A 17,138-nucleotide genomic window follows, 5' to 3' on the forward strand; every position below is an offset into this window, starting at 1 on the left:
TATTACCACTGAGAAACCTATGTTTAATGAAAGCTGCAGGCCACACCATTAGTTTAGAAATGATTTCTTGCTGACATGTATGTTTCTTCACTCTGGTTTTAAAAGCCGCTTTCTCCCTTTGTAACATATAATAACTCTTTAATGGGGACGTTAAAACTATCAAGTTTTAAGTATAAAAGGGGGAAAGACTGATGACAGAATTTTAGTATCATCCAGCCTAACAAATATAAACTGATACAGACTAGCCTTAGTTTTGAAAGCTAAACATGAATGAAGTTATATCTGTAGAGAAATGTTTCAGTACAGTGTTAAATATTAATTGAATTAATTACTCTATTAGATTTTAATAGACTTGAATTGACCCTTGAGTGTCAGCTCTAAAGCAGTAATCAGTCTTTGCAGTGATCAGTACTGAGTACTTCTGTTCACTGTGCAGTGGATTTAGACTTGCATAGTAGCAGTGACATTTCTTGTTTCCTTCAATGTCCACTGCAATATAATTTTCTCATCCTATTTCTCTAACTGTGCTCTCAGTAAGCATTGTTTGATCTTCTAATGCTGCACAGACCTGCAGCATTTGTGGCACTGACAACTCAAGTACTAGAAACCTGAGCTAGCTGTTGTAATAATGGTACTGGTGGGAAGACAGTGTTTCTGGGATCACCACACTGCATGGAAAACCCATTATTTTTTTACAATGGAGCCATGATAGTAACTTCTAGATCAGAGAAAAGGATTTTAACAATCTGTTGATAAGATTAAAATTCCCAATTAAAAATAAACATTTAGTAATTATTCACTACTGACAGTTTATGTAAAGCTACTAGTTAGTTGTAGCTTTCTCATATGACAAAATGGATATGTCACGTTATATTCACTGTTTCGAAAAGAAATGATCGTGTCCTATCACTTTTGCGTGCAGTTCAAATACATATAGTCCATGTTCTAATTCAAGTACAAAGCAGTAATTTGTGACCTTGGATGTGATTGTGACCCACGTTGTGTTTTGACTTGCTTTATATTTGCACATCGTATATAATAATTTTTTATCTCAGAGAATTCTAGACTAATAGGTCACAAATTGAAACGAGGTTCAGATGTGATATAAGGAAAAAAACCTGAGAACAATCAGACAGTGGAACAGGTTGCACAAGGTTGTAGCTTGCCAAGAGAGCCAGTGCACTTACCCTTTTTGGAGGCTTTCCACAGCACAGTGGATAAAATTGAGACCAATGTGGTCTGACTTCATAGCTGACCTTCCTTTGAGCAGGAGATTGGACTGGAGACCTCCCAAAACTCCTTCCAAATCTAATTATCCTTTGATAGTTATCCTATTTGCCTGCAAAGGAAAAAAAATTACAACATAAGGCCAATGCAAACTCTTGTCATGTTTGTTTTAACTCTTCAGGTAGTCAGAAGCAGTGACTGGGGGAATTCTTATGCTCTATACTGATTTAGTGGAAATCCTAAATTGTGAAAGGTTGGTGGAATGTCATCCCAACATCATTAACACGATCAAAGGAACAGGGAGCATAGTGAGGTCACAGAAGAATCCTGAAGGAGTTGAGATTAGGATTTGCCATATGTAAGAAAGTCTAGGGTAGATTTAGACAGTAAAATTGGGAAAGAAAATTGTGGAGCGGGAAGAGAGAAGCAAAGGTTAAAACTGAAATTGCTCAGGAGCTGATCAGAGAGAGGTTTTTCCTCCCAACAAATGGGAGGTTACAGGTACTGATTGTGACATGAAGTAACTCACTTGGTAAGCTGTCAAAAGAATTGCTTCTGTTATTGTTTTTGTTATTATTTTATTGTTGATTTTGTTGTTGATTAAAATCTTTCAGTGGATACTTAGAGCTATTTCAATGGAAGACCCTTAGGGAACAAGGGCAAGACAATTTCATTTGTTTCTGCAAACTCCATTTTGAGTTCTTGAGTGAACTTCCTACCTCTTGCTGGTGTTACCCAACAGAATTAGAATTCTGTAGATCAAGTAAATGGGCTACAGTGCTAAAATATACATTCACTTGTAGATGACAGTTCTTGATCTTGGATATGAAGGGGTCATTGGGGATTGGTTTATGTGGAATAAATCAACTATATGATGAGATTTATTTGGTGATACTGTAAAAGTTTAATGGGGCAGTTGTAATAACTTCATGTAAGGAGCAAATTTGAAGTTACGCTGTACAAAAAGTAGCTTTAGTTTCTCTAGGAAGATTTTGGTGTTTGTGTTTTGAACCTCAGGGTTTGATGTTTTGGTTTGTTTATTTTTGTTGTTCTTTTTTTTTCCCCAAGGTTGTCTACACAATTCAGATTTTCATTTCTGTTGTAAGAGGACACTCTTCTTTCTGCTCTCATGTAGAGGGAAAGTGAAAGGATAGACAGATTCAAATACTAAAACAATCTTCAATTCATACTTTATTTTCACTGAAGAATTGTGAAATTATCCAGTGCTTCATAATAGCTGCTGGGTTCTGAACACTTTTAGAAGTTTACCTCAAAACACTTGATATTGTCATGGGCAAAAGACAAGTTATACTGAGTAACAGACTTTCAGTCTTTCCTGTAAATAGCCATGAAAGAAATACTATTTTCCAGGATGAGTTATCTTAAAACAGGTTGCTACTCTAACGGTCAAAATGTCTATGAAGTGTGTTTTCATTTACATGTCTTAGATCTGAATTCAAATATTGTGTACATAAATGAAGGGATTATAGGGATTATTTAAGCACGGGAATTACAGGAATATTAGAAGATGAAAATGTGTTCTGCTGTTATGCTTTTAAGTATATATTTTTTTCTATTCCACAGTTTTAATGGATATGTGCTCAATTAAGATAATTTTTCACAGAACGGGATAGGCGATTGCTTAGGAGAAGAAACAGTTCAAACTTTAAGTGTTGTATATTTTTATTTGCTGTGAGAAATGCTTGAGACTTCCAGTGAAAACTTGCTGTCTAGTGAGAATACGTCTAGTTAGCTTTCTATATTTAAGTGGTGTTTTGCAACACTGACAGGCTTATGTTTGTAGCAGCAAAAAGCATTTTGGAAAATACTGCACAATTAGATTATTTTAAAATTGAGACTCATGGTGTGATTTGACCTGCATATCAAATATTTCTTTTCAGATTCAGGCCATCAAGATGATGGTTCGATGGTTACTAGGAATGAAGAACAACCACAGCAAGTCAGGAACTTCTACTCTGAGGTTGCTAACAACAATATTACACAGTGATGGAGATTTAACAGAGCAGGGGAAAATTAGGTAAGTAACAGATGGTAATGTTTTGATGTCTGTGATGATGTGGTGGGGAGAGTCGTAGTGAAAGTAGTTAGGTAAACTACTCTATTAGACTGCTTAACAGTTTATCTTATTTCCTGAGAAGTAGTGTTAAGCTTTGGTGGATTCCCTCATAAGTTTGCTGAGTCTCAGTTTTTTAACACTGTAGACACAGTTGTATTTTAATGGTTTTTATCTGTGTTACTGTTCTCTAAAGAGCTGTCACTCATTGCAAAAATAAACTATGTAACTTCCTCTTTCACATTGAAAATTGGTTTTAATTTTTTATGCAGCTTGCTCTTTCTGTTGTACCAATTGTTGTGTATGTCAAAGGCTGACAGGCAGACTGTCCAATAAAAATAATAGCATGTTGCAGTGGACCAAGTGTGAATAGCTAGTACATAAAACACTTCTGCTTGAAGGCAGACTTTGATCCCTTGAGGCCTCTAGAAGTGTAAGGAAGAGGGAAATGTATGAAGAGGATTAAGTCTCAAGAAATAATTTGCCTTTTTTGTGATTGTTAGGTAGTTTATTTGTCTTTCTGGGTATCTTCTTAATCCTCTATGGTAGAAGTGACAAGTTGTCAGTGGCTGTTGCTTGCCAAACATTGTAAATTTATGTCTACAAAAGCCATTAAAGGCATGGATGGGTTGTACTAGTATGAAAAAAAAAGATTTTAATTTTCAAGAGGAGTTTACTTTTGCACGGTGATTATTATGCAGATAAACTGGTGATGTGTGTGCATAATTGCATATCCAAGAGTTGTCTAGCATGTTATCTTTGTGGTAACTGTGTATTCTATCTTAAAGTTCCTTGTAAATAATTGTTTTGTAATTTTAAATTTCAGTAATATGACCATTGATGGCAGTTACTAGGGAGTTAAGTGGCAGTATCACAGAATCACAGAATGGTAGGAGTTGGAAGGGACCTCTGAAGATTATCCAGTCCAACTCCCCTGCTCACGTATGTCCACCTAGACCAGGTCACTCAAGAATACGTCCAGGCAGGTTTTTAAAAACTCCAGAGAATGAGGCTCCACACCCTCCTTGGGCAGCCTGTGCCAGGTCACCTTTACAGAAAAGATGTTTTTCCTTAAACTTAAGTGGAACTTTGTGTGCTCCAGCTTTTGTCTATTAGCCCTAGTCCTATCACTGGACACTACACAATAAGTGTTGTTTTTCACCATACTTGTTCAAAGCATGTTGTTTGCTTATCCAGTAGTTTGTGAACAGATCAGTTCTTTAGGTCCTGTGTATTTTTGTGCTTGGAGTGATGATTCTTAACTCTTCCGTATTTTAGAAATTTTATTTTCCCACTCTCTTCATACTCAAAACTATAAATAATAATAGAAACTGTATATAAAGATGTGGTAATTCCTCATTGTTGAAGCTAATGGAGGGCTGGGGATACTTTTAGAGGAGGTAGAAAGCTGCAATGACATGTGGGGTTGCTCTGTTAAAGGCAAACTTTCCACCTCAGAGCTTGGAGTTCTGCCTGAGGATGGATGATGAGAGATAATTGAGAGCTTATGGATTGGTCTTAAAGAGCAAACTGGTATGGGTAATGTTGTAGTGGATGTCCTCTGTGGGACCCCAACAATGAAGAGGAAGCAGACGAAGGTCACTTTTAAACAGCTAGAAACAACTTCATGTTCACAGGCCTTGGCACCTTCATGGGGGGCACCTTCAACCACTCCAATACCTACTGGAGGTTCAATGCATAGTACATAACAATCCAGGTGCTTCCTGGGGAGCATCAATGACAATTTCCTGACTCAAGTGATAAAAGAGGCAATCAGCAGAGGTTCTCTGCTGGACCTCAGACTCTCCAACAAGGAGGGACTTGTTGAATATGTGAAGATTGACGGCAGCCTTGGCTGTAATGGCCATAAGATGGTGGAGTTCAGAATCCTGAGGGCAGCAAGAGGGCAAAACCCAAGATGACAGTTCTTCAAGAGAACCAACTTGGGCCTGTTTGAAGACTTGCTTAGAAGAGTCCCATTAGATAAGGCCTGGGAGTGAAGAGAGGTCCAAGAAAGCTAGCTAGTTAGTATTCAAGCATCATCTTCTCTAAGCTCAAGAGTGGTCAAAGCAGGTCGGGCAAGTATTTTATCAGACCTGCATGGATGAGCAAGGAGCTGCTGGCAGAACTCAAACATGAAGGAAGACCTTGAGTGTCTCAGCCCTGCAGACAGAGGACTGTGAGGTTCTGGTGGATGAAAAGCTGGACATAACCTGATAACGTGCACTTGCATCCCGGAAAGCCAACAGTATCCTGAGCTGCATGTAAAGTATTGTGGCCAGCAGGTCAAGGCAAGTGATTCTGCCCCTTTGCTCTGGTAAGACCCCCACCTGCAGTATTGTACCCAGCTCTGGGATCCTCAGCACAGGAATAACATGGAGCTGTTGGAGCAGGTCCAGAGAAGGGCCACAGAAATGATTGGAGGAATGGAATATATCTCCTGAGAGGAAGGGCTCAAAGAGTTGGGATTGTTCAGCCTGAAGAAGAGGAGACTCCTTATTGCAGCCTTTTAGTACTTAGAGGGCTTATAAGAAAGATGAGGACAGACTTTCGACAGGACAAGGAGTAATGGTTTTAAACTAAACAAAGGTAAATTCAGACTAGAAACAAGGAATATGTTTTTTATGATGCTGCTGGTGAACCAGTGGGACAAGCTGTCCAGAGAGGTGGTCCATCTCTGGAAACATTCAAGGTCAGGATGGATGGGGAACTGAGCAACATGATCTAGCTCAACATGTCTCTTCTCATTGGAGGGAAGTTAGACTTAGATGACCTTTAAAGCTCTTTTCTAATCCAAACCATACTAAGCTTTTTTTAGGTATACAGAAAGTGGAAGTAGGGTCAGGTAATCTTGCAGGAATACAGAGAACACCATCTGAGACACAGGAAAGCCAAAGCCCAGCTGGAATTGAATCTAGTGAGGGATGAAAAAGGCAACTAGAAGAACTTCTTTAAGTAAAAAGGAAGACTAGGGATAAGAGTATGATCCTTGATGTGATGCACTCATGAGTGTTGAGGGAGCTGGCAGATGTCATTGTGAGGCCACTCTTGATCCACTTTGGATGATCATAGTGATTGGCAGAGGTGCTTGAAGACTGGAGGAAGGCAGCAAACTTCTCACCTATGTTAAGAAAGGACAGGAAGGATGAGTCAGAGGACTAACTGTAGTCCAGTCGTCTTCACATCAATCCCCAAGAAGTTGATGGAATCCTTGGGCTCCCCAGCACGAGAGCTGGGATGAGATGTGGAGCTACTGGAATGAGCTCACTGTAAGGACCATGAAGATGCTTAAGGGATTGGTGTGAGGAAAGGCTGAGAGCAGGACTGTTCAGCCTAGGGAAGAAATGGCTCAGTGGAGATCTCATCAATGTTTACAAATAACTGAATGGAGAGTGTAAAGAAGATGGAGCAAGGCACTTCTTAGTGCTGCCCAGTGAAAGCACCAGAGGAGGTTCTGAACACAATACTTTTTTGCTGAGAGTGACCGAGCACTGGCACAGGTTGTCCAGGGAGGTGATGGAGTTTCCATCCTTGGAGACATTAAAAATTCATCTATACACTGTGTTGGGCAGCTTGCTCTAGGTGACCCTGCTTGAGCAGAGGAGTTGGGTTGGATGACCTCCCCGCTCCCTACCAACTGTAGCTATGCTGTGATTCCTAGCAATTGCATTTTTTGAAAGCTGTGTGCTATAAGGACAGGTCTCCATTGTCCCTGTGTGAGCTATACCATCTACACTAATAAATGCTCTCAAAACCTGAAGCAGAAGAAATGATGTTTGAGGCACACAAGTTCTGCATGGAGCTTGCCAGTATCTCACTGGCAGTTCCTGACATTTATTCCTCACCTTTTGAGAATACAATGAGGATATCTTTTTTTTTTCTGGCAATGCTTTGTGTCCCTACCGTGCAAATCTGACACTGCTTCTTCTAAATTAGAGTAGGCTTTGGAAGGAATAAAATTGTTCAGTCTGGAACATCATCCTTTAAACTGTAGTTGATCTGATGTCATTCTATGTAGAGTCAATTTTTGTGCATGGCTTGCATTTGTCTTTCAAACAATGTGTAATTTCCTAAAGATAATTGAAATAAAAGGAAGTGGCAGGGTTCAGAAGACATTTGACCTCATGTAAGCTATTATGTGGATGTTATTGTCATCAGCAGACATAAAAATTAGTCTGTCTCCCATGCCTCTAAATCTACAGAACTGTCCTTTTCAGTGTCAGTGTAAGGTTCAAAGCATAGTTCAGCCTGGAGTTGTCATGTGAAGACAAGGTCCCACTTGAAAAACACATCAACAAATCCCTGCTTATGTTCATTCTTCTCACTTTGAAATAGTAGAATTTGTGACTTAATGAAATTGCTTTTAGGACAACTAATTGCTTTGAGATGTTAGCATATGTAGGTTAAAGTCACCAGTGCCAGATTTATTTAATATTGAATTTTGTCCAGAAACAATATCTCAACCATCTTTCCAGGTCTTTATTTTAAATTTTACAGGCAATAAACAATCCTACAAATTTAAATGTCAAGATTATACTAATTTTCTGAGCCAAGTTAAATCTTGTATGTCTTAGTAGTAGAAGTTTAATCTCAGTATCAGATGGACACTACATGTTGCTGGAATTGCTGATATTATATATGAACACAAATTGAGATTCTTCTGAAACACTACCTGCATTTTCCTGAATCTGAACCTTACGAAGAGAAAGATTATTTTAAAACATTGGAGTTGAAAACTTCATGGTTCTGTGCTATAGATAATTTGCTACACCATCTGATATGCAGCATTTTCAGAGGCTGTATTCAAAAGACACTTTTTATTCTGCAGAACATGGAAAATGCTTAGAAAAAATGGGCAGTGGCATTTATCTTCTGGAGTAGAAGAAAAAATGTTAACTGCTGGTTTTTAAACTGGGAGAAGATGATTAAATCAGATACATTTTCACAATGCATTTTTTTTGTATTATCTTCATGTAGACCACCATTTTAATACTGTGTTTTGCACTCGATAAGTTTTCCGTGTAGCTGCACTTTTTTCTTATTTCAAACATCTAGTCTTCAGCAATAGTAATAGCACTGCATTAAACTGCATTTTCATATATATATATATATATATACACACATACACACACACACACAGAGACGTGTTTATTTCTTCCTTAATGACTGTATTTTGAGATAATGCAGGTCAGAAAGCTTTTGACTGTAATAATTTGTTCAAATATAGATCCTCAATTTAGAGTTTCTTCTAAGATAATTTTGGCGAATAAGACAGATCTGACTTTCATCTTCAGCTGTAAGAATGATGTTCACAACTAACACTGTCCTCCCTTCCCACAGAGTGCACACATGCTTGTGGGTGTTTCTGTGATACATATAGCCTGTAAAGATTTGGCCATCTTCTATGTGAAATAGATTTTATTCAATTTTCAGAATTAAGTGTTATTACTACCAAAGCCAAGGAAGATTGAAAGTTCTTAATTTTATCTTTTCCTTTGGCTCAATCACTCTGTACTCGTAAGTCGTCATTGCTCAGTTGTCACTGAAGTACTAAAATTGAATCTTTACTGGGTTCACTTATCACAGAAGATGCAACTCTAAGTGGATTTTAGCATCTAAGAACAGGACATTGCCATGTTAATCTTCATTGGTTTATTTGAAAGCTAGTTGAGCTTTTGTTCTGTCACTTGGTTGCTTGTGATCTGTCTAGATTTTCCGAAATGTAGTTTTCATAAAATACCAAGGTGTGTATAAAGCCCAATTAGAGAAATTTTAAAGTTTAAACTCTTTAATAGACATTTTTATCATGCACTCTGTGTTTTAATAAGGGCTTTTTATCTCATTCTTAAATGCATTATACTGTTTTCATTGTAATAGCTTGAAGACTACATTGTTTGCCCTTCCTGAAGATAAAGGGCAAACGATTAAGAAGTTAAACAGTATTTGTCCTGCTTAAATTAATAACTATTTCAGAATAAGAATACACCTTATCAAAGGAAAAAGCTGTATTTACGACGTCTGAGTAGAATTCATTAGTGTTTTCAGTGAGAGATGCATAAAACTTCATAATTATTTTATGTTTGATCTGGAGAAAGGCAGAAGTAATATACTGAAATAAATTTTCTAAGTACAGTGAAAGCTCAGGTTTATTAATACACACATTAAATGCCTATCAGTTTGCAAAGCTCATGTGAAGATTAATCTTATGATAACTTGTAAATATGGGTTTAAGTTACAGAAAAGCCTATTCATCTTTTGATGGGAAAAATAGCAAATGGAGTGTTTTTTATAATATCTAATTAATCTTAATTTATATTATATTGCAGCATGGATTTTGAGCTATCATTGCTGGAAAAAATTTGGCAACTTTGGGGACTAGAAATGGGCTACATCTTTGTCAGGAGCCCCTTGCTGAAGGAAAACTAGCATGCTAAACAAAAGTATCTTACAGGCTACAGTGAGGTGTCTAAAGGGCAATTTGGACTGTGCTGGTCCAGTGAACAGCTAAAACTGTTTCACACCCATGTGGAACTTTCAGGAAGTTCCAAGGAAAATTTTCATTGATCGGTTGAGGCAAGGTGATAGATGTGATGATAACCTGTGAAATTGGTGACATGGGAACTACTCATGGTTTGAAATTACTTCTGTGTTGATTTGGAGGGGTGAGGGTGGTGAAGTCCATGAAAATTTTTCATTCTTTTTAAAGTATCTCGTTTTTCATCAACGCAGACTTACTGGGATTCTATTAAGACAAGTAATTTACATAATTTTATAACTAACTAACCTTTATAATCCATGTGCTTGTTTTTCAGTAAACCCGATATGTCTCGACTGAGGTTGGCTGCAGGGAATGCTATTGTGAAGTTGGCACAAGAACCTTGTTACCATGAAATCATCACCTTAGAACAGTACCAGCTGTGTGCACTAGCCATAAATGTAAGGAAATGTGGTGAGACTTGTGGGTTATCAGCAAATGTATGAATGTGTGTGTTGTTTGTTCTGTATGTTGTGTATACTTCTGCTTATCTGATTCTGTGCAAAATGTTCAGCCTTGACATGAATTTATTTTCCCATAAAAACTTATTTTGGATGAGAATTAGATTTGTAGTACTGGCCTAACCAATGGGGAATCCTACCTTAAAGTGGTAGAACGTTAGAATATTGATAGACCAAGTAATTTGATATTTATTTAAAGTAACACCCCACATGCGTTATGATGTTATTAGAAATTGAAATGAGAAGATAAAAAGTACATTGAACTGTGATGACAACAATGGCCTTGGTTTCTTGATAGTTGGGTAGAATATATTTAGAACCCAGGGGTCTGTAAAGATAATTGGTATATTTTAAATATTAGAATAGACAGGGAGAGGTTTTTTAGTAAATGTTGGAATTTTCATCCTTAATTTTGGCCTGTGAGTCCAAAGCAACAGAAAGGAAAATAACTTCCAAATTGTAAGTAGAAATATAGAGATCCACTGTGTTCCTGTCTTGCAGACCTAGCAAATTCTACATAAATTGATTCACACACAAAGAGTAAGGCAATCCTGGAGGGATGGACTTGTGTTGATGGTGTTACTTGTGTAACTGCTGGTATTCTCCTGACTTTACAGAAGTCAAGAAAATCCTCTGGAAGGAATCCTTTCCAGAAGATATGTTTGTTTATAATGGCATTGTTTTCCAGACCTTAATTCCTATGACTGGCTAAAAGTTTAAAAGCTGCAACCCATTTTCATTGTCAGAAGATTTGCAATTGGCCTGTAATATTGGAAAATACAAAATATAGGTGCTTCATGGATATTGTTTTATTTTCATATAGAATATCTTAAATTGTTTGGAGTTGGGTACAATTAGGCCAGAAAAATGAATCACATACCGGAGTAAGTCAATATTAGATTTGTGTATTGTTTTAACAGTGTTTATTTGGGTTTTATGTTCCTATGGAAAAGAGGCTTTACTCAGTTCCCAAATAATGTGAAAAACAATAGAAATAGAACAAAACTTAAAATTACTTAAGCAGATCAACTCTTAACAAAAATGCAACAGAAATTCAGTGGTAATAAATGAAGGTTTTTACATCCAAAGGGAGGAATGATACTTTTCATTCTTCCTATTCCAAAACCTAATAGAAACATGAGTCTTGTATCAAAATGAATTTTAAAGTTTTTTATAATTCAGAAAAAAATGAGAGGAAAAGGGGGACTTACTGTAATGACAAATAGGATCTATTTCTGTGCCAGAAAGGATACTCTAGCTGGACAACATCATTTTTTTAATTATTGCAAATGTAAACCTGACAATTCTTTATGAGAATTCACCATCATTGTTTTGAATCTTTTTTCAGTAAATTAGGTGCATGTGTCTTGCCCTCTATTTCATCACTCTGTCTCACCTTCTCTTTTGCTGCTTATCTTCCAGCTGTATCTTAACTGTTTGTGGATATTGGTAACAGATGTGTTGCCACCTGGTTTTGGGTCTAATGCTTACCTCTCCTTAATTTTGGAAAGTTAATGTTGAGAGATGAGTTTTAAATTACAGGAGCCTAACAGGATCATCATCATTTAAAAACAACCAAGTATCACATCTTGCTGTAGAATCCTATAATAGTTTGGGTCAGAAGGGACCTATAGAGATCATCTCATTCCAAACACTCTGCTGTGGGCATGGGCACCTTCCACAAGATTAGGTTGCTCAAAGCCCTGTCTAACCTGTCCTTGAAGACTTCCAGGGATGAGACATCCACAATTTCTCTAGTCAATCTCTGCCAATATCCTACCACCCTCATTGTACAAAATTTCTTTCTTTATCTAAATTTACCCTCTTTATCTAAATTTACCATCTTTCAGTTTCAACTATTACCCCTTGTCCCATCACTACAGGCCCTGGTAAAAAGTTTTTCTTTGTTTTATTTATAAGCCCCCTTCATATATTGAAAGGCTGCAATAAGGTCTTTCTGGAGCCTTCTCTTTTACAAGCTGAACAACTCTTAACTCTTTCAACCTGTCTTGATAGGAGAGGTGTTCCAACCCTCTGACTGTTTCTTATGGCCCTCCTCTGGACTCAGACTAACAGCACCATGTCTGTCTTGTGATGTGAACCCCAGAGCTGAATGTAGTACTCCAGGTAGGGGTCTCATGAGAGCAAAGTGGAAGGGGAGAATCATTTCCTTCAACTTGCAGGGTACACTTCTTTATATGCAGCTCAGGATACAATTGTCTCTGTGGGCTTTAAGCACACATTGCTGGCTCGTGTCTAGTATTTCATCCACCAGGGTCCCCAAGCCCCTCATGCTGCTCTCAGTCCATTCATCCCCCAGCCTGCATTGGTGCTGAGGATTGCCCTGACCCTGATGCAGGGTTGTGCATTTAAACTTGTTGAACTTCATGAAGTTCACATGGCCCCACTCCCCAAGCCAGTCAAAATCCCTGTGGATGGCATCCCTTCCCTTAAGTCTATCAACTGCACCACTCAACTTGGTGTCACCCACCAACTTGCTGAGGAGTGTATTCAGTCCTGCCATCTGTATCATTAATAAAGATGTTGAACAGTACCAGTTGTGGAATTGACCCTTGAGGGTCCATCAGAACGTTGAGTTTTTGACTGCAATTCTTTGGACATGGCCATCCAGACGTTTTCTTATCCATCAATAGTCCATCTACGAAGCACATTTCACTCCAGTTTAGAGACAAGAATGTGATGTGTCAAAGACCCGGCAGGACACCAAGTAGATGACATCAGTTACTCTTTGCTTAACCACTATGCAGTCACTCCATCACAAAGAGCTACTAGTCAGACATGATTTGTTCATTGTGAAGCCATGTTGACTGTGTATGATTGCCTCATGGATATTCATGTGACTTGACATATCTTGCAGGAGAATCTGTTGCATTGTAGTATCATTTTGTCACTTTTTTTCCTCCTCATTTATTGTTATTTCTCTGCTTTTTGTGACTTTCTTTCTTGTTTATTAGAATTTAGATTGTAAGTGCTGTTAGGACAGGACTTCTGCCTTTACTTTCCTCTGCAGCTCCTGGTGAGTTTTGAGTACTTCATAACTTTTCTAGATCTTCTTGTGGTCTTTCCTTTCTCTCTGCCAGGCTACTGAGTTCAGATCCTCGGATGCAGGGTAACTGGTTTCAGATCCTCAGATGCAGGTTTCAGTGACTTTTGCACTGTATAAATATCCCATGGAAATCAGATGTATATTTTTAGGTTTGAGATATTTGTATGTGTGCATATGCTTAGAATGTTTAGTATCAGAATCCATTTCTTGATGTTAGATACTGATAATTCTAAAAGGTGGTTTATTCTTAACACTATCAAATCTATTCACAAATTAAAACATCTAAGTCATGTTAAGTTTAACTTTGGGTAGGCTGATTACAGTAAATTTTCTTTAATTGACCAGATCAGGAAGCAGATCAAACAAAAGTAAAAGCTTAAGTTTTCAAGGTCTGTAAGGGTTGCCAAGGTAGAACCTATGGTTCTGTGCTGGCTATTTTTCTTTCTCCGAGACTGACGTTTTGCAATGTGGCATGATTAGGGTGCAGAATACATAATTCAGTGTTGTTGCTAATTGCTGCATTAAGGTTGCTCTGGTAAACAGAGACTTTGTGATGCTTAAGGACACATGGGTTTTGTTATTTTAAAAGAAGCTGTGTGTGTTTGGCCAAACTTCTAAGCTCACCAGCAGTTAAGTCTTTGATCTGTAGAACATATTTTGATGTCAGCAGAGCTTCATATTGAAATAGAAAATAATTGAACATAGTGTTCAGTACTTCAGTGTTTAACAGGCTTTAAGGCCAGATTTTGGATCTAATAAGCTTTGCAGTTGAAAATGCAATTTTAATTGTGTTTCGAATAAATCTTTTAGATTGCATAAATTTCATTTGTTAAAAAAAAATCCCAAAGCTTTTTCGATTTTCTCTACCCTGAAAGTCTTTTAATTGTTTAAACAAGTCTTTTTCATTTTCAAGAATCAAAGTTCTGTCAGGGGGTTATTTGCTGCTTTGAAATTCCTTTTTGTTTTTTAAATATGGATAATTGGTGAACTTCTGGTGAATTGACATGGACTTCAGAGAAGTACATACATACAACAGGGAGAATGTATGCCTTACAAAACTGTAGAACTTGGTTGAGGTTAGTCCCCCTTCTCAGTGAACTAGTGTAATTGAGCTGAATTTAAGGTTATTCTCATAAGATAAAGGAATAATAGTAATTCCAACCACACAACATCATGGATAATAATGAACTATATATATTTCTCTGAGTCAAGGAGAGATGCTTTCTTGTCAGTATGCTAACTAGGCATGGGGCTCTTCTGAGATTTTGAAAGCCTTTAGACTTGGGTGATGTTATCAGTGAGGATAAGAGGGCTCTGTCTTAGCTTTCTACTTTGGGATGGATTTCCTATTGAGTCAATCTTTAGTAGGTCTCATGGTTTGCTTCAAGTCTGGCTACAGGAAGAATTTCAGGGTTTCAGTCCATGGGGAAGACTATGGCATGAAGTACAGAAGGGAAAATAATGCTTGATAAATTCCTTTGGGATTTAATTTTTGCGTATGGGGAGAGAGGGGCCTGTTTTTTCTGATGCATCATCTCTCTTGCTTGCATTTGCAAATTTAGCAGTCAGTGTTACCAGTGGCACATTACTCTGCACTTGCTGGCTGATAGCTAGAAACCCTCTTCAATTCTTATTTGACTAAGCTAGCTATTTATTCCCATTAATGTTTTTTTTTCTTCATACTTACAAACAACAAAAGCTTTTCTAGGCAGGTTAAATATGCCAAGTTGTTTTGGTGGCCTTGTTTACCTTATGCTTTCCTGTACATTTTCTTCTAACTTTTGTTTTGCTTCTAACCTATGTCTGCTAACCTTTCTTGGCCTGTGTCACGAAATGATTTGTTGTAAATTTAATGGTGTCATAAAGTATGTAGGTTATTTTCATGCAGAGGATTTAAAGTTCATATCTTTCCTGGAAATATGTTACTTAATACATTGTAGAAGTGCATTTACTGCTTTTGTATTGTTTTACTTTGTGTTATTTGACAACTGTTGGACCCAGGTTATTCACTTCTGGGATCAGCCATAGTTCAGAGGTTTCCATGGTGTAACAGAAATGCTTGGTACTCTCTTCAGTGTTTGACCTTATTTTATCTAGTAATTTGATTGAATTTTATTCACTTTCCAATATTAATGGCTTGATGAAAATTTGTGAAATCACAGTAGTAAAATCAATATTGTAATAACTGGTGCCTAAATACCATTTAGGTGCAGATCTGTGACGTCTCCACAAATGATCCTATTATAAGCAATTTCATAGACTCATTGCCTCGATATACTAAACTAGACCTTAGATCTGAATATGTCTTCCTGTACAGTTTCTGAACCTCAGGTGTTCTCCTGATCTTACAGGAAGCTTCAGCCAATCAATGATACTTAATTGCTCTGAATTGGCATTAAAAACATTCTTAAAATTCCCATGTTTCTGTGGCTGCAAGGTCTAAAATTGGTTTTGTCATGTTTACCTAGGCTTCCATGTTTCATTTCAAGTTTACTGTTGTTACCTTTTTTGGTTTTGCTTTTGTTTTTTTTAATAGGATGAATGTTACCAGGTGAGACAAATATTTGCTCAGAAACTTCACAAAGGCCTTTCTAGACTACGGCTGCCACTAGAATATATGGCTATTTGTGCACTGTGTGCAAAAGATCCTGTGAAAGAAAGAAGAGCTCATGCTAGACAGTGCCTTGTGAAGAACATAAATGTCAGGAGGGAATATCTGAAGCAACATGCAGCAGTTAGTGGTAAGAGAATAGCAGTCACTTTTGGTTCAAGTGCTATAGTTAAAATGTAAATGTGAGTAGACTGTGAAAATATTGATGACTGTCTGTTTTTAAACATAGAATGGCTGTAAATTGCACCTAGAAGTAGCTAATGAAAACTGAAAATGGAGTCCAGGTTCTATTTTGATTTTATTCTTTTTTAACAGGTATTTCTGAGGTCTTTCAATTCTATTAAAAGCTGTGCAAATGCTTATGCCTAAGTATACTGGAAGCCAAGTAGTCTTTCAAGGCAGTTATGTGTACTGTTTGAACTTTATGGTTAATTATGTTGTAAGTGAAGTGACAGTGATTTATTTTACTTCATTAATTAATAACATGCAACCTTAATGACATAAATGCTGTACTAAATTGACTCTTTGCTGTGCTATATTGGGTAGCTTCTTATCTTGTGTTTTGCTGGCAAAGGGCTGTATTTGTAGGCACTTCAGGATGAGTTTATTTAGTTCTTTCTTCTCAGTGCCAGCAGCCTGTGGGAATGCTTTATAAGTTATTGTGGACTGATGAATGTTAGCTATGTTTCTTCTCTAAAATCACCCCTTTTTACCTTTTGATTTCTCAAAGCTACACATGTACAGTATGACAACACCAGTACATGGTCATAGGAAAAAGCAGACCTTTATGAAGAGCTGTGGGCATTTTGAATAAGAGTTTTTGAAAGTTTTATTTCTTTGACTTAAGATTCTATGATTGCTCATGGTTTGGCCTTTGTGAAATGAAGGGGATTTTTTTTCATCTCATTTTAGGGTAGATAGGCCAGACCTGTTTTGTGAACCTGATCTCACAGATGCTGTCAGATAACTGATTTCCTTCTGCATTTATGAATAACAGACTTTGGCTATGTCAGTCTCTGTGTGTGCCTTAGTCCTCTTAGACTTCGATCAGAGAACAAGTCTGCAGAGAAATCCTTTTGTGTAATGTTAATTAGACTTAAAAAAGAGCAGTGCTTTTCTTCCTTCTCAACAATATGAAAAACAGAAAAATCTACTGAGCCAAT

At 37.3% G+C, this 17,138-nt stretch overlaps 1 protein-coding gene across 4 annotated transcripts in view; it reads left to right on the plus strand.

Annotated features, from left to right (window-relative positions):
* PDS5B (PDS5 cohesin associated factor B) overlaps positions 1-17,138 on the plus strand; it is a 136,326-nt gene that overhangs the window by 78,591 nt on the left and 40,597 nt on the right. For all 4 annotated transcript variants that reach the window (XR_009818494.1, XM_061993678.1, XM_061993696.1 and 1 more), the window contains exons 23-25: positions 3,129-3,265; positions 10,114-10,237; positions 15,901-16,105. Coding sequence is in view for 3 of the 4 variants with exons in the window: in XM_061993678.1 (XP_061849662.1) it covers positions 3,129-3,265; positions 10,114-10,237; positions 15,901-16,105 (466 nt within the window). In the remaining variant the exon portion in view is untranslated. The remainder of the gene's footprint in view (positions 1-3,128; positions 3,266-10,113; positions 10,238-15,900; positions 16,106-17,138) is intronic.

The sequence above is a fragment of the Colius striatus genome, chromosome 1 (genome assembly GCF_028858725.1).
Source record: "Colius striatus isolate bColStr4 chromosome 1, bColStr4.1.hap1, whole genome shotgun sequence".
In the NCBI taxonomy this organism is placed as follows: domain Eukaryota; kingdom Metazoa; phylum Chordata; class Aves; order Coliiformes; family Coliidae; genus Colius; species Colius striatus.